The sequence below is a fragment of the Dermacentor variabilis genome, unplaced genomic scaffold (assembly GCF_050947875.1).
Source record: "Dermacentor variabilis isolate Ectoservices unplaced genomic scaffold, ASM5094787v1 scaffold_18, whole genome shotgun sequence".
Lineage (NCBI taxonomy): Eukaryota > Metazoa > Arthropoda > Arachnida > Ixodida > Ixodidae > Dermacentor > Dermacentor variabilis.
In genome coordinates, this window is record NW_027460346.1 from 9,130,422 (window position 1) to 9,154,779 (window position 24,358).

Genomic DNA, 24,358 nt, shown 5'->3' on the forward strand with positions numbered 1-24,358 from the left:
ACGCGAGTTTCCGCTCGGTCAGAGACGCAGGAAAGAAAACGGGCGAATAAGCGAATAACCGTATACTACCACTGCGTTTTGCGTCGTTGCTGTTACGAATGGAACAGCGCCAACGAAGACGATCACAAGTGGGGAGAACGACACAGGACAAGCGCCAACCTGTGTCGCTTGTCCTGTGTCGTTCTCCCCACTTGTGATCGTCTTCGTTGGCGCTGTTCCATTCGTAATTCAAGTATGCACCATCTAGCCTAAATGAATGTTGTCCTGAACTATGTCGTTGCTTTTCTCGGCCGCACGACACCTTCTGGCCATTCTTTGCACCGCAAACATCACTGCGTCCACGTCCCACATCGTGCGTTCGCAGGAGCTGCTGTTTGCGTTTCGGTGTAACTTGCGAGCGGCGCAGAGCATAAACAATGCACGATATTAAAATATACACCGGTGTGATGCGTCAAGATTGCACGAAATTACACGTTGCACAAGATGGCAATAAAGGCATCTGTTCGCATGACATTTAGTATTATAGCACTTCATTAGCCGCTTTAGGAAAGCTTAGCTTCGCATATAATTCCAATATGTGCATTCTGTCTGCATTAATAATTTGGTTTGTTTGAGACAGCGCCCATTTGTTTCATGGTGATGTACCTTATAACGGAATCTATTATGAAACGGAATGACGGCGCCCGTTCTCGCTTTTTTCAGGCTTGAAAGAAAAAGAAATAGGAACATTGAGCCTCGATTTTCCTCTTCTATTTTTACCGACATTGCGCGTGTTTCCTCATCTCGGCTCCTGAGAAGAAGAACGAAAAAAGAGCGAAGACGCGGAGAAGCGCTAAGGAGCTGGTGCATGCAATCGACACGGACCAATGCGCGACTGCCCTTGAGAAAAGAAATGGCCGGGCGGTACCTCGAACCAACTTCTCTGGCAACAGGTGAGCGAGAAAATGGTCGGTTGCCCAAGACATTCCTGCGACTTTCTCGAGCAAGACTTGTACATAGGCACCGCTGCGACCGAGAGAGGGAGCGAGCAAGACACAGGCGTTGTTCATTTAGGATTGCACGCCGCGCGCCACGCTATGGAAATTTCGCAATTTGCAAAGTACGGGTAATTTGCAAGCAAACTTGGACGCTTCGTTGTGACGTCTTTCTTTTTGGTCTTCCTTTCTTTTCAATTTTTTTCTTTTCGCTTTCCAGCTCGTGCTGTTGCTTGCGTGAATGTGAACTGCATGTTACGCCACTAACGTTCGCAGAGAACACGTACTGGCGTGCGCGGAGGACGTACGGAGCATCGCACGGACGAAATTTCCTCGCGGTGAAAATGCCGCCTTACAATTCCTGTCCTAGCGGCACAGAAGGCGTTGAATATTCCAGCAGTTACTTTCCAATTGCGTGAATCTTTCCATGCGTGTTTCGATTACGTATTGCTCCTCGACATGGCGGCATAAAGATAAAAAAGAAGAAAAAGCAAATACGAGCATGGAAAAAGTGCGCGGAGGACAAGTGATGAAACGAAGTACATGTCATTAACATTCGCCACGGCTTTTTCCTATATACAGTAGCGTCTCTCCAATTGGTCCTATCTTTTTACAGTACAGTCTTTGGCGCTGCAGAAGGAACTACAACCACACCTACACGAATAAAATAAAATAAAAAAGGCATAACAAATGCAATAGTTCGCATTGAAACAATCAGTGTGTGGTACCCGCGCATATTGAGCATCAGGTCACTCTGGCTTCATTTTTGTATCGTGCTTTAGTGACTTTTGCAGCGCACACACTTGCTTGATTGTGAACAACTTGATTATGATTGAGCAACTAAGTAGACGCTAGAGCAATTACAGCTTCCTCGACGACTTCTGCATGACGGCGTCCACATGTATGCAGGCAAGCAAAGCGTCGAACCAAACATTTTTTTCTCTCTTTCCGGTTCTCGTTCCTCGTTCCTCGTACACCGTCCAGCGAAAATAGTTCAGTTGCCTTTCGGCACCAAACGGATAAATAACCGTTCAAACCGGTTTGAACCTGTCTATGTTCGTTTGCATAGCCTAAGATTAATTGCAGAAAAATGGTATACATTTATTTTCTAACGATGCTCTTGAACTGCATGCTGTGAAAAAGGGCGTGTTGTTAAATGAAAAAAAAAAAAGATGACTTCCATTGTGGAAGCAGACCACAAAATCAATAGACTATTTACATCGCACCTTACTCCAAGTGTGTCATACACCATCTCACCATCTGTCCTTCGAACCATACGTGGTCGCAGTCGGTGCCATCGATGGCATGCGAACCTGAGCACGAGCTTGCGGGTTCTATCCTGGCCGTAATGGCTGCATTTTGGTCGGTGCGAAATGCAAAAAAAAAGTTCGTGCGCCTGTATTTAGGTGTACGTTTAAAGTACCGCAGCTAGTCAAAATGCAGAAGGATGCTCGTGTACCGTGCACGATAAAGAACCACAAGTGGCCAAAACCACCCCGAGCCACCCACTATACGGAGTGTCTCGTAATCAGAGCTTGGTTTAATTTGGCCCGTAAAACCCCAGAAAATTTAAGTGTGCCGTCGAAATCCAAAATTCGGGCGAAGGATTCACAGAAAAAAAAAAAAAAGCTATGGGAGGACGTAAGCAATTCTTATGATGTGTAAATGCGAGAGCATTACTTGTCGCTGAGTTTACTGCGGCTGCGTTTTGTTTGCGAGTGTAATTTTGCTGCTTATCACGTCGCGATAACGCGAGACGACAAACCGGCCATATTGCGGTCTTCCAGCTCAGTTTTCTTTACGGAGTTGAAATTAAAGTAGTGTTTCACGCACATGGCATCGAGTGTTCTTTCGATGACACCCCTTTGCCGAGTTTAGACAGTATACTTTTCCCAGTGGCACCACGGCGTTGACACTGCATACATTTCTTCATCGGGTTCGTAGGCGAACTCCAGCTCATACTCTGGGGGGACTTCGTAGTCGTCTTCCAACGGGTGCCTGAAGCGCGCTGTATCTTAATCGTCGTCGTCGTCCGAGGGCTCCGGCGATGGCGCTTTCGAGCCCTGAACAACGCGAAAGGCAGAGCGAGCGGCTGCAGCTCGCCGCGGCTCGCTCGGCAGCGACTCGCTCTCTCATCTAGTGAATCACCCGCCGGGCAGAGCCCCACCACGTGCACGTGCAGGCTCATCAGATATTCATCACTGTCACTCGTTGCAACCGCGGCGGCAGTGGTTAGCGCACTCGGCTGCGGAGCGTTATAGCAGTGGCGGTGCTCCATAGCATCGCATGCTCACCGTGGCCACTTTTTTTTTTTTTAGATGAAGACGTCGTAATTACACTTTTCTGCCACGGCTTTCTGACGACGGCGGGGTCGCACAACGAAGCCAAGTAATGCTCTCGCATTAAACAAGTCTGACACCGACGATGTTCTTTTTTATTTTTTTAGGCTGTAGACTTGGCTGTTAGCTCGCAGGGGCATGTTAGTAGCAGAAACGGTAGCACATTCCCTCGTTCGAAGTCTCGTTCTTGCGGACTGACCTTACGTATACAATAACGGTTCTTTGATAATCACGGGTCCGGGTGAGGCGAGCGCACAAGTGCGTGTACCTACATTGTTGTGTGTGTCGTGTTTCCTTATCGGCGGCCCGCGCGGCACTCTTAACCTTTCCCTTTTTTCGCACAAAGGCGTCTCTTATCGGGGCTCACCGGCGGCCGTAACTCGGTCGCCTTGCTTTGAAAGCGAGCATGTGTTCTCGAAGGAAGGTGACATTCAAGTGTGCCGACTTGGGACCGAGTTTTCTTTCTTTTTTTTTCGTGGCACTATAAATCTACACTCTTCGAACATCCCTAACGTCCCTAATTAACTACGAAGTCAATAAAGACGAGGAAAAAGGCCCGCACTACAGGGCAGAAACACGCTCCTTTTCACAGGCGTATAGTGACCGACCGCGCGTCCTTGGGGCGTGGAAATCACGGGCCGTTATAACTCGTATCCGCGACTAGCGTATCCGTACTCGCGGTTCGTACCCCAAACCAGTCCATAAGGTTACTCCAAGGAGAAACAACTGGAAAGTTTAGCCGGGTATACACTATTCCTTTAAAGCGCTATTTTCGGTCATTGAGTGGAAAAGCACGAATTATAGTGGTGGAGAAAATGGAGGTCCACATGCTCTCGACTTTCGGGCTCAGACCGCCGCGCCGGTATGTCAACGTTGCGGATTACAAAACTTCATTATGTGTTCTTTTCTTTTTTCCCGTACATGCCTTGTTTTAGGCGGAGGAAAAGTACTCGAGTCTTTCCAGGTGGTATATCTCTGTGCGCATTAAAATTGCACTGCGAGCAAGAGAGAGAGAGAGAGAAGGGAAGACGGAAAGGCAGGGAGGTTAACCAGACTGAGTCCAGTTTGCTACCCTACACGTGGGGAGGGGAATGGGGAGTGAAAGAGGGAGAGAGAGAACTTAGGTGTAGGATGTCTATAGTCGGGCACTCAAGTCTGTACACTGCGAGCAAAATATTGCGATGGCGCAATGATGTCGGGGCCTGGCGAGCTATAGTGAGGGCACTTCACGATGGCGTCGCTTACTGGTCTTTTGCTCTTTGCGTCTTTCCTGGCCTCACAAGGTCTCCTCTCACGGGAAGAGTGGCAACGCTCACGAAGTCTCCACAAGACCGAAAGCAAACTTGTCTGGCCGGCCAATGTCTTTAGCAATCACACGGATATTCATGGCGCGTTCGTGCCGTCACCGCAACGTTGTCACGGTATCGACGACGCAATGGGCGGCCCGCGCGTTTAGAAAGTATGCTGGGATGCGCAGTGCTTGTGGCTGCAGAGATGGCGAACCCAAACGGGCGTACTGCAAGGCTCGCTCAATCGGCACAGCAGTGTGGACCAGCCAGAGACGCGTTCCACCTGCCAATGCTGGCGCATGAGCGATGTGCATGCTACGCCGTGGTGCACAGAATGTACGAACGGAAGGGACACTACACGTCAAGCTAACGCCATGCAACGCTTCCAGCGGGCGTCGACAAACGCCAACGCTCTTTCGCCGATCTCGTATCGTGGTCCACCGAGGTGCGCGCCCGCGACTGCAACGCTGCCGCTGGCGTCGCGCCAGCGTTGTGAGACGCGTGGTATCTGCCAGGTTCTTGCAACGCAGGGACAGCTGTGTCGTGCGCTGCGTTGCGCCGTGTAACATTTGCGTACTGTTAGAGAACACCGTGCGGTTATCATCGAGCGCTATATGGTAAGTCTCGCTATCGTTTTTCAATCCTGGGTCTTCGGGCAAAACGGCCAATTATTTCTTCAACTATCTGCCCGACGGTTGCCTGGCTCTAGCGTTTCCGAGGACGAGCGCCTCACGCGGGGTTCGTTTGTTTGGCGTAACCGCATGTTCATCTTTTGTATTCGCCGCATAACCCTCTAATTGCTAGTCTTCATCCATCTTCGGCCGGGAGCGCTCCCAAATGGCAGAGCGTGCTGCCAACGACTGGATAAGCAAAACAGCATGTTCAGCTCGCGTCCCGTCTATCCACTGCTATACGAATAGCGCGTAGCGTCCGCTTCGCGCGAGGCTTTCAAAAAAAAAAAAAAAAGAACATGTTTGCCCCCCGCGAGCCCCTGTGCCGCGTCGGCCGCCACCTGACGGATGCAGCCGAGGCTGCAGCGCTAATCAGCGCGCACGCGCAAACAGCGGAGCCCCCCAAAACGCACGTGTGTGTGCGGTGCCAAGTTGGGAAACAATGAGCGGCTCCCGCGCTTCGGGCCCACACTTGCGCGCGCGCGAGACAACGGCGGGTCGCCTCGGAGGTCGCCAGGAGCACTGGCGGGGGTGTGGAGGGCTCGACCTTGAATGAAAGCAAACGCGCGGGCGCCATTCCAGACCGCAGACGTCACGCACCGCAGCTGCGCGCGGCTCCCCGCTGCCGATAAGAAGAAGCGCTTCGCCGCGGATAAGGGCGCGTAAACAGGTCGCGTATCGATGCGGCTCGGCCGTCGGCGATCGATGCCTCCGGCGACAGGGGCGCCCTCGCGGACCAGCGAGCTGGGCCGCCAAACAATGCATCGCGCGACCGAGGGCTGGCCGCCGAATGGAGACCACTCGCTGTCGGCTCGAAGCAACGGTGCGTGCGCGAACCGCGTAGCTCGCGCAGAAAAAGAAAAGCATCACGCGTAGCCGCCGCCACTTATCTCGCTGCCGCTACAACACTTGTCACTCGCGGAGTACTCGCACGCTTCACGATGTGTACGCGCACCACGCTTGGACCTGGCAGAGTAGCGTGGCGCTAAGAAAATCATTGACGATGGCTGCATGGATGGGTAACTGTGTTGCAAAGCTCAATTCGTCCCGAGTTTTCTAGTCACCCTCAGATCGCCCATGTTTAGATATGTCACGACTGCGTGTCGAGGGACGTGAACGTGACAAGAAGTACGGCCTTGTGGAGCGGCCCTGGTGCGTTGCTTTTTTTTTTTTTTTCAGCGCAGATGACTGGAATACAGCAGTAAGACCTAACATGGTGGTCAACGGCGGCATGAAGCTAACTACCTGGCGATTTCATGAACAAGCGCGCTAAATAAGCGCTGCAGTGTAAAGAATAAAGACGGAATATAAAATGAAACAGGGATTGTTCGGTTATCTTATTGCCGAGCCATTTACAATTTCCTGTGTGACATAAAAAGATTGCCTCATTAATATTTCGCTTTTTCCATGATTGATCTATTTCTCCTTCAATAAATTATGAATTTGGAAAATTCAAAGTGAAAATACAAATTGACAGTTGTAGCATGAATAACGTTATTATTCCCAATTTTGCTTGCTCATTTTTACGTCTCTGATTTACGTATTTTATTAATAAGTTCGTGTTACTATTCCTATCTAAGCAAGGCTGACTACCTTATTATACACTACTTTACTTCATTTGTTATCGGTTTATGTTTCAATTCTGATGATTCATTTGTTTTCCTTTTTATTGTTCATTTACTTATTTACTATCTTATTTCAATTTTTAATCATATTACGACCTGGTTCGTAGCCTATCCCCCACAGTGGGTTTGTGCCGTTGAGACTTCATCATCAGCATCATCATCATCATCATTCTTAACCCTGTTTCTCTCAATTTACAACTTTTGCAATAAAAACGGCGCCTATATCCTCTGTAAGGCATTCGCCACAACACCCGACTCAAGGAATCCTTTGTTAGCCAGGATAGAAACAGCATAAAGCCAGCGTACTATTTCTACGGTGACAACAGCGTCTTGATCTATAGCCTCTCTCCTGTGCGGACACGTGCACGAGTTGTCGTTGTTTACTCTTTACCCGCGTGTCAAAGCTGGCGGCTAAAGAGCCGGATACACCAAAATCTGAGCTAAAGAAGAAGTCTACCGCTAGACTCAATTATATGTGGCAACAAAACTAACGGCTCCGTAGAGTAAGAACAAAGGAACAGAACATTCACACGCAGAGGTACACAAGATGCCGGTGTGCATTGTTCAAGCACGAAGTTGGACGCTCGAACCTCGGCGGCACCATCGCCAACCTGCCAGATGCCTGCACGTGCTGCATGCATTGTAGCCACCCCAACACACGAACGAACAGCTGGATGAGTCATTTTCTGCACTGCTCCCACAAGTGTAGGCTCCTCGTTCTCATCAAGGCTGACACGCGCGCAAGAGTGACGCGCGCGCACCAGCTGTGCCTTCAGAATGCACAGCACCTGCTACGCAAGCAATAGAGTGTTTTAGCTGAGCGCCTTTACGGTACACGTTCCGCTCCGAGTTGCCCCACTAAGCCATAGCGGAGCGGCGGGCGATTTTCACGTTTCAGTTATACGTTTAGCGTAGCGGAGCGGACGATGGATGGATGTTATGAGCGTCCCCTTTGGAACGGGGCGGTGGGTTGCGCCACCAAGCTCTTGCTATTGCGTTGTTAACCTAAGCGCCCTCTGGCTAAATTGAGGGTAACTAAAGAAAAAAAAACATATTTATCATTTTTATAAAGTAAAACGTATATATATATATATATATATATATATATATATATATATATATATATATCTGTGTGTGTGTGTGTGTGTGTGTGTGTGTGTGTGTGTGTGTGTGTGTGTGTGTGTGTGTGTGTGTGTGTGTGACAAATGACGACAAATGAAGCATATACAGTGCTAAAAGCGGGCACGTCCTGTGCTACCGGGGGTTAGCGGAGAGACGAGAACTAGGAGTCGGATTCCTGATTAATAAGAATATAGCTGGTAACATACAGGAATTCTATAGCATTAACGAGAGGGTGACAGGTCTTGTCGTGAAACTTAATAAGAGGTACGAATTGAAGGTCGTACAGGTGTACGCCCCTACATCCAGTCATGATGGCCAGGAAGTCGAAAGCTTCTATGAAGACGTGGAATCGGCGATGGTTAAGGTCAAACCAAAATACACTATACTGATGGGCGACTTCAATGTCAAGGTAGGCAAGAAGCACGCTGGAGACAAGGCAGTGGGGGAATATGGCATAAGCTCTAGGAATAGCAGGGGAGAGTTATCAGTAGGCTTTGCAGAACAGAATAATATGCGGATAATGAATACCTGCTTCCGCAAGCGGGATAGCCGAAAGTGGACGTGGAGGAGCCCCAATGACGAGACTAGAAATGAAATAGACTTTATACTCTGCGTTAACCCTGGCATCATACAAGATGTGGACGTGCTCGGCAAGGTGTGCTGCAGTGTCCATAGTATGGTAAGAACTCGAATTAGCCTAGACTTGAGGAGGGAACGGAAGAAACTGGTACTTAAGAAGCCGATCAATGAGTTTTTTGTTTATTTATTTTCAAATACTGTTGGACGTCTTGGCCGCAACAGGGTGGGTACAGCAAGTTTGCACATGGCGAAAAAAAATGTAAATACCTTACAAACGTAAATGGGACATGAAACAATGAATGTTGAAAATACAATGCAAAACCAATAACCAAATATAAATACAATATTTTGGCTAAGAAATACATGTTTGTAACATTGTGACAATGATATCGGAAGCAGCATAAAAGAAAGAATATTGTATGTATTTCTAGAATAGTGTGACAACGTTTGCACGACACTACTAAGATTCAATTTCATAAAAGGTTTTTACCGCGTTCCTCAAAGATTTGAATGCTACTCGACTGCAAAACAGACGCCGCAAACTGTTCCATTCCTTAATCGTTCGCGGAAACAATGAATAAGCGTACATGTCCAGATATGCTTTTGGAATTGAGAACATGCAATGATTGCTTGACCTGACGTTTCTAGCCTGCCTGGGAGCAAGATAGGGTGTGGTTTCAATATTGAAGTGACCTTTTGCGAACAAAAAAAGAAATTTAAGTCTAGCCAACTTCCGCCGTTGAGCCAGTGGAGGTACATCAAGCAACCGAAGCATTTCGGAAACACAGTACGATAATGCCGGGAAAGAATGAACCTTGCAGATTTTCTCTGTATCTTCTCAATGCGGTTTATTAATCCTGATTGAAACGGATCCCAAATGACACTGGCATACTCTAACGTCGGTCTAATGTAAGTTAAATATGCAAGTAGTTTGACGGGTGTGGTTGCTAGCTTTAATTTTCGGCGAAGGAACTACAACTTTTTTTCTGCAGCTCCACAAATTCTGTCTATGTGTGATTTCCAACTTAAGTCTTTCGAAATTGTTAAACCTAGGTATTTTATCGTTTCAGCTTCGGTTAGAATTGTTGAGTTCATCTCATAATTACACTCAATAACATGCTTTGTTTTGTTTGTAACTCTGAACATGACTGATTTAGATTCGCTAATTTTCATTTTACTTTTTGCAGCCCAGACTTCTACAGCTTTAAGGGCTTGACTAAGTGACGCTTGATCGTTTTGGTTATTGATTTCACGATATAATAAAAGTCGTCTGCAAATAACCGGATGGTTATGTCGTTACTTATGTGATGAGCAATATCATTTATGTAAACTAGAAAAAGAAGTGGTCCTAAAACGGATCCCTGTGGAACGCCTGAGGTTATCTTTAATTGGTTAGGTTTGTTACCATTTATTTCAACGTATTGTGTCCGATCTGTAAGATCTGAGCAGATCCACATAACAATATCATAATATATATTCATTTCCATCAGTTCTTTAATTAATTCGTTATGTACGACCAGATCGAAGGCCTTCGAGTAATCAAAATATATAGCATCGACCTGCTTTCTTTTGTTCAAGGAAGCTGAAAAATCGTTGATCGTTTCTATCAACTGTGTGACAGTCGAAAGGTGCTGTCGAAATCCGTGCTGGTTGGGAAAAGAAACTTTCTTGTCTTCAAGGTAGGTGTAGATTGACTTTGAAACTATGTGTTCAAGTAGTTTGCAGCATACACACGTGAGTGAAATTGGCCGATAGTTTCGAATATGTTGCCTTTCACCAGACTTGTGAACCGGAACCACTTTTGCGACCAGCCACTCATCTGGAACCCGTTTTTGTTTTAGTGAATAATTAAAAATGATCTCTAGATAGTGAGCTACCCATTCCGCATATCTGCGCAGAAAGGCATTTGGTATGCCGTCTGGACCTACAGATTTCTTATCGTTAACTTTAAGCAAAAGAGCTACAATTGGTGATGTGTACGGGGATTCTAGTGAGAGGGGAGAAAGACCATCTGCAGAAATGTCAGTAAAGACAGATTAAAAAAATCATAAAACATACTGCTATACGCGAGTTGTCCGACACAAGTTCGTCATTAGGGACAATGCCACTTGGACCTTCGTTATTATGCGACAAATGGCGCCAAAAACGGTGCGGATCGTGCTTCATAAAATTAGTTAGTATTAGCGGTACGAGGTAAAATAAAGGACTTCCGGATCAAGCTAGTGGCTGAGGAGTCCTATAGAGATTTATACAGTACCAGTAGCACCCACGACGATAATGTGAGAGAGAATATTCTAGAGGAATTGGAAATCCCACAAGTAACGCCGGAAGGAGTAAAGAACGCATTGGGAGCTATGCAAAGGGGGAAGGCAGCTGGGGAGGATCAGGTAACAGCAGACATGTTGATGGATGGTGGGAACATTGTTCTAGAAAACTGGCCACCCTATATACAGTATGTCTCATGACCTCGAGCGTACCGGAATCTTGGAAGAACGCTAACATAATCCTAATCCATAAGAAAGGGGACGCCAAAGACTTGAAAAATTATAGACCGATCAGCTTAGTGTCCGTTGCCTACAAAGTATTTACTAAGGTAATCGCAAATAGAATCAGGAACACCTTAGACTTCTGTCAACCAAAGGACCAGACAGGATTCCGTAAAGGCTACTCAACAATAGACCATATTCACACTATCAATCAGGTGGTATAGAAATGTGCAGAATATAACCAACCCTTATATATAGCTTTCATTGATTACGAAAAAGCGTTTGATTCAGTCGAAACCTCAGCAGTCATGGAGGCATTACGGAATCAGGGTGTAGATGAGCCGTATGTAAAAATACTGAAAGATATCTATAGCGGCTCCACAGCCACCGTAGTCCTCCATAGAAAGGCAACATGATTTATTTTTGATAGATACAGAAAGCACGATTCGCCATCCATATTGATGCAGAAGTACAATGTACGGACTCTCGAGGTTCGCCAGAAAATTAGTCGTCTTGGCTTTCTTCACAATTGTCTTGCAGGGAAAACTAAATTAATGCTTCCCAATTGCATAAAACCTTTAACTACAAGGACAAGTAGACACAGCCATGAATACTCTTTATCGCCAATTTTTGCTAGAACCAACGCACACAAGTACAATTTTTTCCCTCGAACAGTGTCCGAATGGAATTCCTTGCCCCGACAGATTTTTGAATCCGCCGACTTTGTGAGGGTACTCGAGTCTCATATTGTAAACTCCGATCGATGAACATTGCTACGGTCTTCGTGTTCTGTTGATTTTTGTTGTTGTTGATCTTCGTTACATTGATTGTATCCTTTGTAGCCCCTCCTGCTAGGGCCAAATTACTGGCCTGCAGTATTGTGTAAATAAAATAAAATAAATAATAAACAAAGCAACAAAATTCCAATAAAGAAAGGCGTCAGACAGGGAGATACGATCTCTCCAATGCTATTCACAGCGTGTTTACAGGAGGTATACAGAGACCTGGAGTGGGAAGAATTGGGGATAAAAGTGGAAGGAGAATACCTTAGTAACTTGCAATTCGCTGATGATATTGCCTTACTTAGTAACTCAGGAGACCAATCGCAATGCATGCTCACTGACCTGGAGAGGCTAAGCAGAGGGGTGGGTCTAAAAATTAGTCTGCAGAAAACTGAAGTAATCTTTAACAGTCTCGGAAGAGAACAGCAGTTTACGATAGGTAGCGAGGCAGTGGAAGTGGTAAGGGAATCCATCTACTTAGAACAGGTAGTGACTGCGGATGCGGATCATGAGACTGAAATAATCAGAAGAATAAGAATGAACTGGGGTGCGTTTGGCAGGCATTCTCAAATCATGAACAGCAGGTTGCCACTATCCCTCAAGAGAAAAGTGCATAACAGCTGTGTCTTACCAGTACTCACGTATGGGGCAGAAACCTAGAGGCTTACGAAAAGGGTTCTGCTTAAATTGAGGGCGACGCAACGAGCTATGGAAATAAGAATGATGGGTGTAATGTTAAGGGATAAGAAAAGAGCAGATTGGGTGAGGGAACAAACGCGGGTTAATGACATCTTAGTTGAAATCAAGAGAAAGAAATGGGGGGGAGGGCATGGGCAGGACATGTAATGAGGAGGGAAGATAACCGATGGTCATTAAGGGTTACGGACTGGATTCCAAGGGAAGGGAAGCGTAGCAGGGGGCGGCAAAAAGTTAGGTGGGCAGATGACATTAACAAGTTTGCAGGGACAACATGGACACAATTAGTACATGACCGGGGTAGTTGGAGAAGTATGAGAGAGGCCTTTGCCCTGCAGTGGGCGTAGCCAGGCTTATGATGATGATGATGATTCTCAAAAATTCCAGGAACAACTTTGTCAAGAATGTAAGACATCGTATGAGCCACTTCAGTGACAGAATGGTGTGGCAATATAACCCGCATGTACCGCATGTCATATAGCAAGGCGTGGCATACACATATACCTTAATGCATACGGAAATGTTCGCTCACGGACAACTCCCCCGACGCCTTCACCGGATCGTCTCCTACACGGAGCCCTTAACTTTTTCGAGTTAAAAGGGCTGCGCGCATTTATTTAACAATAATATGCATATTAGAAACCCTGCGATTTGAACACGGAATATAGGCATGCTTCAGTGAAGAACCCTGAAGCATGGAGTGCGTCGGGCTCGGTCGCCACTGTAAGCAGGGCCGGTATAATGTAGGGCCTCCTTTCCACTGTTCTATTCCTTTCTTAACAAGCAGGCCATTCATGAGTGGCCGATCGCGATGGTAACATGGGCAGAGCTGCGCTCGGATCACTGGCGCAAGAATGAAAAGAATTCGAATAGAATCGTTACGCTGCCCTGGACCGGTTCTCTTTGAGCCTGTCTCGAGGTTTCTGTGGTCAGACACCAAAGGAACCTACCCCTGGAAAAGCTCGTAAAAGCTACTTCCACGATTGAAGAAAATGTTATTTTCACGGTGCATGGTGACAGCTGTCGGCGTCCCGTCTATAATCGTGCTTCCGCATGATCAAGGGGGACACAAACGCGATTATAGGAACGACCCGACCATTGCACGTGACTGCGAACACGGCCCTCCTTAAAGGGACACTAAAGGTTACTATGAAGTCAAGTTAAAGTGATAAAGCAATACTCTAGAACGTCTAAGGCGTCAATATAATCGCGAGCAGAGCTTTAGTAACCGAGAAATTGAGGTAAATGCATGACACCATTTGAGGCCTCCCAGCGACATTCCGGTACTAGCCCGATGACGAAGGCACTCCTCATCATAATTTATGTCACTAGTACTCAACTACTCGTATTAAAAAGAACATTTCATTAGGTTATAAGACGGAAGAAAATGCTACTTGTCTACTTCTGTTCGTTTCTAAGAAAAAATAACATTTTGACGTTACCCTTCAGTAGTATGGGTGGTTGAAAGGTTTCGTTTTCGCTCGACTCTGCGCGCTCGACTCTGCGCCGCGCGCGCTTTGGAGTTTCAGTCGTTTCGTTATCGCGTCGTGCTGCGGTGGTCCTGCTGGCTCGCGAAACTTGCATTTGGAACAAGCAGCGAGAATGCCACGCCCATTTGATGTCGTGGGATGCGCGAACGGTCCGCGGAACTTGGCCAAGGGCAGTTGGAGCGGCGAATCCAACGTTACTTATCACTGTGTGCCAACGAGTGAACATCACCGTTCGAAGCGGTTAAGTGCTGTACCTGCCAGAGCGCGTTGGCAAAGAGCCTAAAAATTGCATAGTGTGCTCGCTGCACTTTCGTCCAGAGGATTACGAGTTCAACGCCGACTAACTGAAGTCGTGTGCAGTGCCTTTCAAAGCAATGATTTCCCGTAGCACTGTTCCGTCGGTCTTGCCTGGATTCTCCGAAGCGCAAGAACAATTAGTAAGATCTTGATGAGGGCTAGTTGGTTCATACTTAGAACAGAGGTTAAACAGCGCGAAAAAGACGAGGACACAAGGAAACAAATACCACAGACAAGCGCTGACTGCCAATTGGAAGTTTATTTTTAATTCACCGAAAGTCACCATGGTATAAATGTCCGGTGAATTTCAAATAAACTTCCAGTTGGCAGTCAGCGCTTGTCTGCGGTATTTGTTTCCTTGTGTCTTCGCCTTTTTCGCTCTGTTTAACCTCAGTTCTACGCAAGAACAACTGCAGGTCGAAGACGTGCCGGTGAGGGCGGCATTTGGCTTTCACGAAGGAAAAGCTACAAATGTGTGAATATGTACAGCCATGACATACAGTTGCCGTCGTAGTAGTACACAACGACGCCGGCAGCGCGAGCCCTCAGCAGCAGGTCACGTTCATCAGTGCTTAAATCGCTGAAGTTGAGCCCAGCATCGCGAGCCAATGTGTCATTGTCATGGTCGTCCATTGCAACGAGCGTCAAAGTTGGCGTCATAAAATAAAGAACCAGCTTATCGTCGCGCGCTTTCCCTTCCGCTAGCCACCATAGTTCCGCTCTCGCGCTGCTGTCGGCTCTGTCTTGGCTCTATTTCTGGCCGCGCGTTTGCGTTTTGTGCAGAAAAGCCGTAGCGCCGTCTGCGGGCGCCGTTTTACTTACCGAAGGCGCGACGTCACTATGAGACCATGACGTCACCACTCCTCGATCAGAGGGCGGGAGATTTGAACTGCGCTAGAGGTACGGACGCTTCAGAACGCATTTTCTCTTAAAATAAGTCTCTTCTTCGCATGAAACAAGCGTTTCGAGGTTTCTGGTATTTCAACAGTTCACGTTGACTTAATATTAACCTTTAGTGTCCATTTAAGCATGCAGGCCGACTCGTTTCGTCGCTTACTCCACTCGAACCACTATAGACAGTCGACTGCTAGAAATCGCCAACCGCCGACGACCTTTCAGAAGTTTGCTTACAGCTGCCCCTATTGTTCAACGTTCCCCATGCACGAAATCTACGCAGCAACGTGAGCGCGGCCCCTGCTTGGTGGCTTCCCAGTTCGAAGGACTCAAGGGCGTGTTCAGAAAAATGCTGGGTGAGTGCAGGGTGGGCGACGGTGTGTCGAATGGCGCCGTGTGGACGGCGGCCAGAGTTCATGCCAAAAGACGCATCGCCTCGCTGGCCTGCAGAAGGTGCGGCGACGCCTAGACCCTCGAGCACCTACTTTGCACCTGTCCTGCATTAGCGCAGGAGCGCGCTCAAGTCTCTGCCACCTACCGACGGTACGGACTCCTGGCTACCTCAGACATGCACCTGCTCTTCCCGGCCCACTACCGCCTTCCAGCACTGGCACGCCTACTTGAATATGTGTACAGAAACGGGCTCCTAGATCGCCACTAGACTTCGGCCTCCCACGCGCCTCTGGTTCACTTGCCGGCCATCGCCCCTGGATGATGCGGATGTATGCTGCCTGACACCTACTCTCCCTTTCCCCTTCTATCCCCTCATCTTTCATCCCCTGCCCCCATCCCCAATACGCTGCGCCGTGCAGAATAAGCGTACTTTCCCTCTCCCAAACCAGGAAGAAGAAACCATGTGCGGATTCAAAAAGACATATCGTGCAGCGTTCTCACTGGCGCTTTTTTGCTCGGCGGTGACTGCACAGAGCGCGACAGTCGACACAGGCGACGGCGGAAGGTGCACCACTCGCTCTCCAGACGTCACAGCTTGTTCCCCGGCATGTAAGCGAGGAAGCTGTGGTTGTGCAGTTCCGAACACGCCGACCGCCTAACGTGCGGGTCGAGCCACATGATTCACAAGATGACGAAAAAAAAAGAGGAAAAAAAACAACAATTATCGCATATAGGTATAGAACATAAGAGCGTTTTGCATGCGCATATGCGCTTGCGCGATACACGAAGCGCCGAGGGACCAAAAAGAAAGGAAAGAAATTTTTTAAAGTAAATCGGTGCGTAAGAAAAAAAAAAAAAAAGAGGGGGGGGGGGGGCTGACATGGGACTGACGCGTGCATGGTATGCGCGACCAGAACCGAACTAGCGAAACCTTGGTGAAACTCTCTCAAGCGGCGTTGCATCTGTTGCGAGGCGCAACGCATACGTTCCGCCAGCAGCGTGTACACGTGTAAACGAACACGCCGAAATAGCAGCTGCAGCTTTCCGTTGCAGCAGTATATCAGAAACCTCAGCTATGGGAGGGGCTCGCGTATTCACACACAAAAAACTGGATCGTTCGTAAGAGAGAATTCCAGCAAATCCTGATGCTGGGCATACTAATAGTGGAGGCGGTCGGCCGCCGACGAAGAACACTTACGAAGGAGCAGCTGTGTACCCTGTGTACCATCGCTGTGTACCATCGGGGAAGGGGGGGGGGGGAGGCATGAACAGCTGAGTGCGCGCCGGTTGTGCACGGGAGAGAAAAAGAAGGAAGGCTTGCGAGCGGACATTGCGACGTCAGCGAAATTTATATATATATATCTATGCTGCATAAGGGAACAGTGGACTGTGTGTTGCGTCATCCATAAGTGCAACTATCGCTGAAAAGGCCTGGTTGGGAATACGGTGCCGCGGTAGCGCAATAACTCACAAATTGGAAATTTTCGCGAGTGGATACAGGGACCGCCTCAATGGAACAAAAGACGGCGGCGGCGACCTTACATAGCCTGAACAAACGGAGAGAACAGTTAGCTACGGGTGTCCTTGGCAATGCTGGATTTTAGCGCGTCTGGCGCTGAATGGTCTGTAATGTTGCGTAAGCGGGAATACGCGAACGCTCCATCACAAGCCACCGCAACCAAGATGAAAGGACTAAGTTGGCTACGGCAATGAGTGCAGTCGCCGTAATCTGCGGAATGCCTCCTGGATACAGGCCCAGGAGCCTAATTGATAAATCAATTGGCACTCAAGAGCGAGAAAACAAAGCGAGACCTAAGGGTTCGGTATTTACTAACAACCACGTGAAGCCAACACATTGAACCCAAGGAAAGCTACGCAAATTGGCTGTATTTCTTTATTTAATGAACTCAATAAATAATTAAAAATGGGGCTGAAATTTGCGATAAACTCGATTTTAAAACATTAATGATGAAGCCTCACCGACTTACTTTCAATGACCTTTATTAAATAAGTTTTTGCATCAGTATATGACTGTAACACGTGTTTAACTCGCTGTATTTGCATGTTTTATGTTCTTTCTATTATTTCTTACGGTTTCTTTTTTTTTCATTGTTTGCCCCGCCGAGTAGTGTCACCTGGTGGAAAGGGTTTTTGACGCTCTGTCAGCCACTATTTTCGTTTTCGTCAATTACCTTGACAACTATGTATTCGTTGTCTAAATAAACTTGAACTGAATTGAATGGAATGCAGAGCAAAATAACCTCGCAAGACATAATGAGGTTCTCCCGCCAGAATGCCGAAAGCCGGCCATGACAACTTGATGCCATTTACGCGTTGGCCGTTCGGCGGTTTCTCAGAGAACGCTGTCAATTTTACGGAAACGATGACATTCTATAAATGAACTAGCGAATTCTCCTTCCTGGCTCTTTCATCTGGTTGAAGTGCAAAGGTAACGGCGCGCGAGATTTGGCTCTTTTTTTGTTGTTGTTTCAGTGTTTATTTGTTCTCTTTCCTGCGACGCTAAGTCGGCGCGATGGAACAGATTCGCGAGGCTTCCGACGTGGTCTCGCTTTTCGCTCGCGCCGATCTCCCCCTGAGTTCTTATACCTAGCGCGAAACCCTGGCTTTCTGGCTTCATCAAAGCCAGAGAGCAGCACTTGCACGAGCCCGTTCTAATGGGTAAAGTCACATCAACATCGTATCAGCATGACATCGCTGGGAATAGCCCACATTTCCGGACAGGCAAAAAAAAAAGGGGGGGGGGTGGCATTTTGTTGGCCTAAATTACGGTTGCCTTCGGATGGCCGCATATAATTTCGGAGGGCCCGTAATTCAATGCGATCGGAATTGCAAGGGGGCAAGACTAATGAGTTCTGCTTGAAAAGCCCCGAGTCGATCACGCTCGTAATGCCCATCTCTGTGGGCAGTACAAACTAGCAACGCCGGGCTTGTCTGTCTTCTCGCGCGACATGTGCGACCGGCACGCCTTGTTGCAGTACATTTGAGGCAGTGTATATGCAACATAAAGACCACCTGCCATGCCATCCGCTTGCGAGCTTTATTGTAAGGGAGCAGGGGAAGTCTGAGCGCTGTTATCAGATAGCTTTAGCTTGGCCTTCCTCACACGCTTATAACCGTTTAGAGAATGCATGAATACCGGATAAGTAAACGCGAGAAGCCCGGCTATAGTGGTGGCGTCTTGAGGCGCTGACTGCTGCCGAAAAGCGTCAGCAGCAACATGTTCATTAAAAATACAGCACTGCTTTTTATTGCGCTTCGACAAGAACATTCACGCTACACGCCAACGTTTCTAAGACGTCGTGGTCGAACTTAACCCTACAATATGCCACTACTAGCGCTGCTGCTGTCGTCCGCGCCACCATTGTTCCATCGTTTCGCAAGCCGCAACACGTAGGTATACGGACTGGCTAAGGCTTACTATGGCACCGTGACTTGCAGATTAAGCAGACCTCAAAGCAATAAAGCATGTACAGTACAGGAGTTACCCCAATTACTGCTAGGTGATTTGTAGGTTCTTTGTTACATTTATTATTTCTTTATACGGCCGCGTACAGCTGGAAGATTATCCCGCAGTTTGGAAACTTTCCAAAATGGCGCCCACGTACGACATATAAGGATGCGGGTAAACAACGTTATCGTCACGGCGTACGAAAGAAGAAGGCAACGCGCGTCAATCTCCTTTTCCATTCATCCGCAATGTATGCGGTTGGAACAAATCGGTCGGCGCCCGCTGGGAGAACTGCGTCATTGCCATCGTATTTCCGGCGCCTGTTCGTGAAAGGACAATGCATATGTTACAAGAGTGCAATGAACTCATCACCCACACCGGGGGCGCGCGTGTATCGACGGACCTGACTGAAACGACGCACGAAGACTGAAACACTCGCGACTCGAGATATCGTCGGGCGAGATTTCCCCAGATTTGCCTCTGAAACGAAGCGAAGGGAAATCCGAATATGCAGGAGCAACGGGCGACCGTCGATTGACGCGCACAATTGGCAACATCGCGAGGAACGCCATATTCGCCAGACGCCCATATTTAGGAACCACCCACTGCCGCCTTCGACAGACAAAAAATGAGTCAAAGTTGGGCAGATAGGCTTTTCGGCGACAATTTATTGCCGCGATACCAGTACCCCGTTCAAGGCTGCTGCGATGACGTCACCGTAACCACGAACGAACCAGCCAAGCATGAACAGCCGAATGATCGGGCGAGCGCGAACAACACGTGCTGCGATGTAATGACGCAACCTGAACTGCTTCGACCAAACAAAAGTTGTATATGATAGAAAAAAGACCATTCTATGCGGCCAGTTGGTATGCATATCAGCTTTGACTGAAAACAGCGCAGAAGGAAAGCACAGAAACGAACCAGAACGAGCGCTCTATCGTTTCTGTGCCTTCATTTTGTACGGGCTTCGTTACGCACTTTTCACTCGAAGCCGTAGGTTTTTGCTTGTCGTGAGCAGTGCTACACAAGAGTCCTTCCATGTTTTTGAAGGACTCTGGCTATACGAACGGCACTCCATCACGGCATTGCAGTGTAGTCGCGCGGCAGCCATCTGCACGATTGACGCAGGACCTCCTTCGCATTATCATAATGCAAATTTGCGGCAGCTTTAAGTGCATACGACCGGAACACGTGCTTATCGCGACCTCGTCATCTTTTTCGTGGGACATGCATCGCCCTGTCGAGTTCCGTTTACGTATACATTTTGTCGCGCGCTGACTGCTATTCTCTAACGGACTGTACGTATAGGCTCTGGTTATCAAGGAGAAGAGCACAGCAAGTCAGAGACGGGAAAAAAAAAAAAAGACATTTTCTATAAACTCGGAATAAATTACGGCCCTTAACTCTTTCGACACCAAGAGAGAGCCAGAGGGGGAAGTCACGTCGGCCCCGCAGCTGCCGTTTTTGCTCGACTCCTTGTATTACGCCGAGCGCAGCCAATCGCGGACGCTTATATATGGGTCGTCTCCTTTTCGCGCCACAGGCCTGCCACCGGCCCATGGTATATGGCGCCGCGGTTAACAGGTCAAGGTTCGTAAAGCACCTCTACAAACCTTGGGAAGCACTCTGAACGCCTTCACGTCCACCAGACGAAACACCCGAAAAGATAGAATCCAGCACCAAAAAGAAAGAGAAAAAGTCAAGCGGGAGAGTCGCGCCCCAGGGGTCCGCAAGCTCCTTGGTATGCGCATAGATACGCACGCAAGCCTACACATACGCAACCCCGTCTTTCCACAAACACGCGCGCTTAAGGAGCGCATCGGAAAAAAAAATCTGAGTCAAGGACAGCCCTCGGCGAGAGAAAGAAATTACGGAGCAGGCCTCCCGGGTGCGCGTTTCCTCGTTGAGCGCCGCCGCCGCCGGGTTCCTTACGTATGCCGCTTTCCCTTTCGCAGTCATGCAGTCATTGTTCTTGCTATTTTTACTTCCTTCACGCTCGGCTTGCTAGATTATTTCCTAAGGTCGCCGAGCGTCGGAACGTCGTCGTCTGACGCGGTTTTTTTACCTCCTTCCACTCTTCCTGCTCCCAAGGAGGCACGCGCGGGTTGATGCGAGGCGGCATCGGCATCGTCGGAACGGATCCCGCGGCTCGAGGACAGCAGGACGCGCCGTCATCGGCGTCGCCTTACAAGCAAGATGTCGGTTGGAACGACCACCGGCAGTTCTTTCGAAGCAGTCGCAACGTTAGGAGTGCCGTTCCATTACGCTGAACAGCCTTAATGAGAAACGACGACGATACCTACGAAAAAAAGAGTGCCCCGCCGCTGACCGGCAGAGATGAACGCGAAACGAAGGGCAGTGTTCTCGAGTCGCTCGGCAACTTCACCGGCCCCTACAGCTGAGACACTCCTCGACTGATGAGCACGAGGTGGCAGGTGTCGCGGTGGTCATACGGAAGAGGAATGCAAAGCCCTCTACAGTACTCAGCCCGTGGTAGTCGAATAGGTTCGGCTAGTTTCAATTTGTTAATCAAATCGTTTATGAACAATACCATACAGTGCGAGAAGCAAAAATGGTTCACACATCGGCGCGGTTGAAACACTGGCGTGGCAAAGTATAGAGAATGATCCAATGCAAAAGGAGCATTGGGACCTCAGCAGCAGAAATGTTGCGAGTTGCGCTCGAGTGTGTGAAACTACATTCTGAGGATCTCGCATATACCCCGAAAAGTGGCTGCGCGCTCACATATGCGTCCCATCTCGTATCGTTGCTCACATTGCGCCAAGGCTAATGTATGTAAAATGCCCCTGCACTCGCATCTGCACTCATGAATTTAAATGCGCCTCTGCCTGCTCCTCGATGCATAACGTACGATGTATAGCCTACACCTCAAACACGACTACGTATTGTAGCAAGATTACCCATCTGTTCGCAGCCGTCAAAGGCCGCAGCGCCTTCTCTATCGAGCCGAAGTAGGCGTCTCTACACAAAAGCAGCTCGTCAGCCGATGCAACGACCGGCCATGCATACTCGCGGCTCTCAAGTTGCACCGCGCAAGGATCGGCTGACATTACGCGGCGTGTGGCGGAGCGTGGGTCGCAGCCCCGGTGACCCACACTCCGCGACAGAAGGCGCCCTCGGAGTTCGCGCTTCACGCTGCGGCGTTTCGCGCAGCACTGGGTCGAGCAAACGCGGAAGAGACTCACTCTTGAGTGCCCACGGCGAGCCGTTCCTCAGGCGGTCCAGGTAGAAGAGCGTGTCGTTGCGGCAGCGGGCACCGATGCGACTCGCAGGGGAGTCCAGCACCTCTTGCAGCCGGTCCAGCAGCGCGTGGTTATCGGAGGCCCGAGCCACCGAAACATGGGCGGCGAGCGCCAGCAGGTGAACGAGCAGGCGAGTCCGCGGCGTCATCTCGCACTCTGCCACCGACCCCTTGTGGAGGCACTACTGTAGTCAGCCTGCGTTGGAGGTTGGTTTGCCCTGTCAACGGTGGGCGACGTTTAGACTCATTACAACGACACAACAACGACAAAAGAATAAACAGAAGAAAAAGATAGAAAAAAAAGAAAAAAAGTAAGCCGCTGTTTCGGTCACGAAGCGCCAGAGTCCGTGATCCACTCAGTTTGCAAGTGCAAATGCATAATTTTCATGCCCTTAAAAGAAGGCAGGGAGCAGGATACGGCCAGGCAATGCCGGCATGATTTGGTCTATGCGCTACTCGGTAGGTCTACGTTTAGCCGAGTGGTTTTCAGACAGCCTTACGAGACTCCCGAAAAATGAAAGGGACAGAAATGGCAACTTCGCCCCCAGTGCAAACTCATCTTTTGCCGTGGACATATATACCTGTCTTGTGTGGTGCACGCCGTCGATCTCTGGCAGAGGATCCGACGCGGGCCACTGGCCTCGGACAAACCGCGCCAATGCGACCGAGCGCCTGGTTTATAAAGTCCCGCGCTCGATGTCCTTGTGGAAGTTTCTGGCGGGTTGGTCAACTCCGACGTGGCGTTCACTCGACGGGGTCACTGGTCTCCGCGGGTGTGCCCATCCAGCAAGGTGGCGCGGGGTCAAAGCACACGCTCGCTGAGGCGCCTTAAGCGGCTGCGATGGCTGCTTCCTCTTGTTTCACCTCTTCGCTCGCAGTTGACGCGCGCGCGCTGGACTGCACAAGTCGTGAAGAAGCGACGCGCCGTTCCCGGTTCGCCGAACGAGCCGCCGATTGTCAGCGTGCCAGCAGCGCGACGTCAAAGCGCGTTGCGAAACGTGCGTAGGCGGCGTCGTCGATCGCTGTTGTGACGACGGGAGGAGATCGCTCGGTCGACGCTCGGGCCGAGTGTACGCCGCACGTTCGTCGACGACCAGGGCTCTCTGTAGGTCACACTGCGCTCAAAGATTGGACGCCGCCGTGGTTCAGGGCGCCCTGCGGACCGATCTCGGAGCCGTCTATTCCGCGACCTCGTGATGCGGTCACTGTAGCCGTGCGGGTGTCACTTGGACGTGGGCTTCGACGCAGGGACCGCCGCCGTTCGTTCGGGGCTGGCCGCGGGTTCACTCAAGTGACCTCCCGTGGGCTTTTGAGCAGGGGAGCAGTAGGAGGTGGCACCGCGCTTTTACACTTGGCTCCGGCAGGTGAACATCTTGCTGTGCGGGGGGTGAGCGAGGAGGAACGTGGGCGGAGGAGAGGGAAGTAGGGAATATCCCGCCCGCGGTTGCTTCTGGCCGCCGTGCATGTGCGGGGAACAAGCGCCACCCACCACAAGTCGCGTCCGCTCTCACAACCGCCCTCCGATGCTCTTCTCCCGTCAGGGGCGACAAACAAACAAATGCTACTTAGAGTGAATGGGAGAGGGCTGATAAGAATTGAGTCCCGCGAAAAGAAAGGAAGAGAGCGCGACGTAGAAGTCACCCAGCGGGAATTCAATTGAACTTCAAAGAAGGGAGGGGAGTTGGAGCAGGGAGTGAGAATAACAAAAAAAAAAAAAAATCGCGATTGAGGGGTGCAAAACGTAGCGAAGCGCGGGCGCGCGCGCGCGCGTCACAGCGCCGGGGCGTTTGTTGGACTGAGTCAAATAATAGCCGAGGAAGCAGGCGAGATGCGACACGCAGGAACATTGAAAGCAGGGAGGAGATCGGCCAGAGAGAGAGAGAGAGGCTATCTCCTTCTCTGCGCTTGGCACCGCCCGTGTGTGTGATACTGCCTTGTATCGCACGTATACACCAGCGACGTAGCTCGCATGAATCGTTTTGCCGCT

The 24,358-nt window shown here is 49.3% G+C and overlaps 1 protein-coding gene across 3 annotated transcripts in view; it reads right to left on the bottom strand.

Moving 5' to 3' along the window:
• The window catches only part of LOC142568300 (nose resistant to fluoxetine protein 6-like), a 110,043-nt gene extending 85,961 nt beyond the window's left edge, over positions 1–24,082 (bottom strand). Inside the window, exons 1-2 of one of the 3 annotated variants that reach the window (XM_075678286.1) lie at positions 22,953–24,082; positions 22,316–22,589 (exon numbers count right to left, since the gene is read on the bottom strand). In XM_075678286.1, coding sequence (XP_075534401.1) covers positions 22,316–22,520 — 205 coding nt within the window. In that variant the 5' untranslated portion in view covers positions 22,521–22,589; positions 22,953–24,082. The remainder of the gene's footprint in view (positions 1–22,315; positions 22,590–22,952) is intronic. The other 2 variants (XM_075678287.1, XM_075678288.1) reach the window with 2 other exon arrangements.
• Positions 24,083–24,358: the final 276 nt, after the last annotated feature.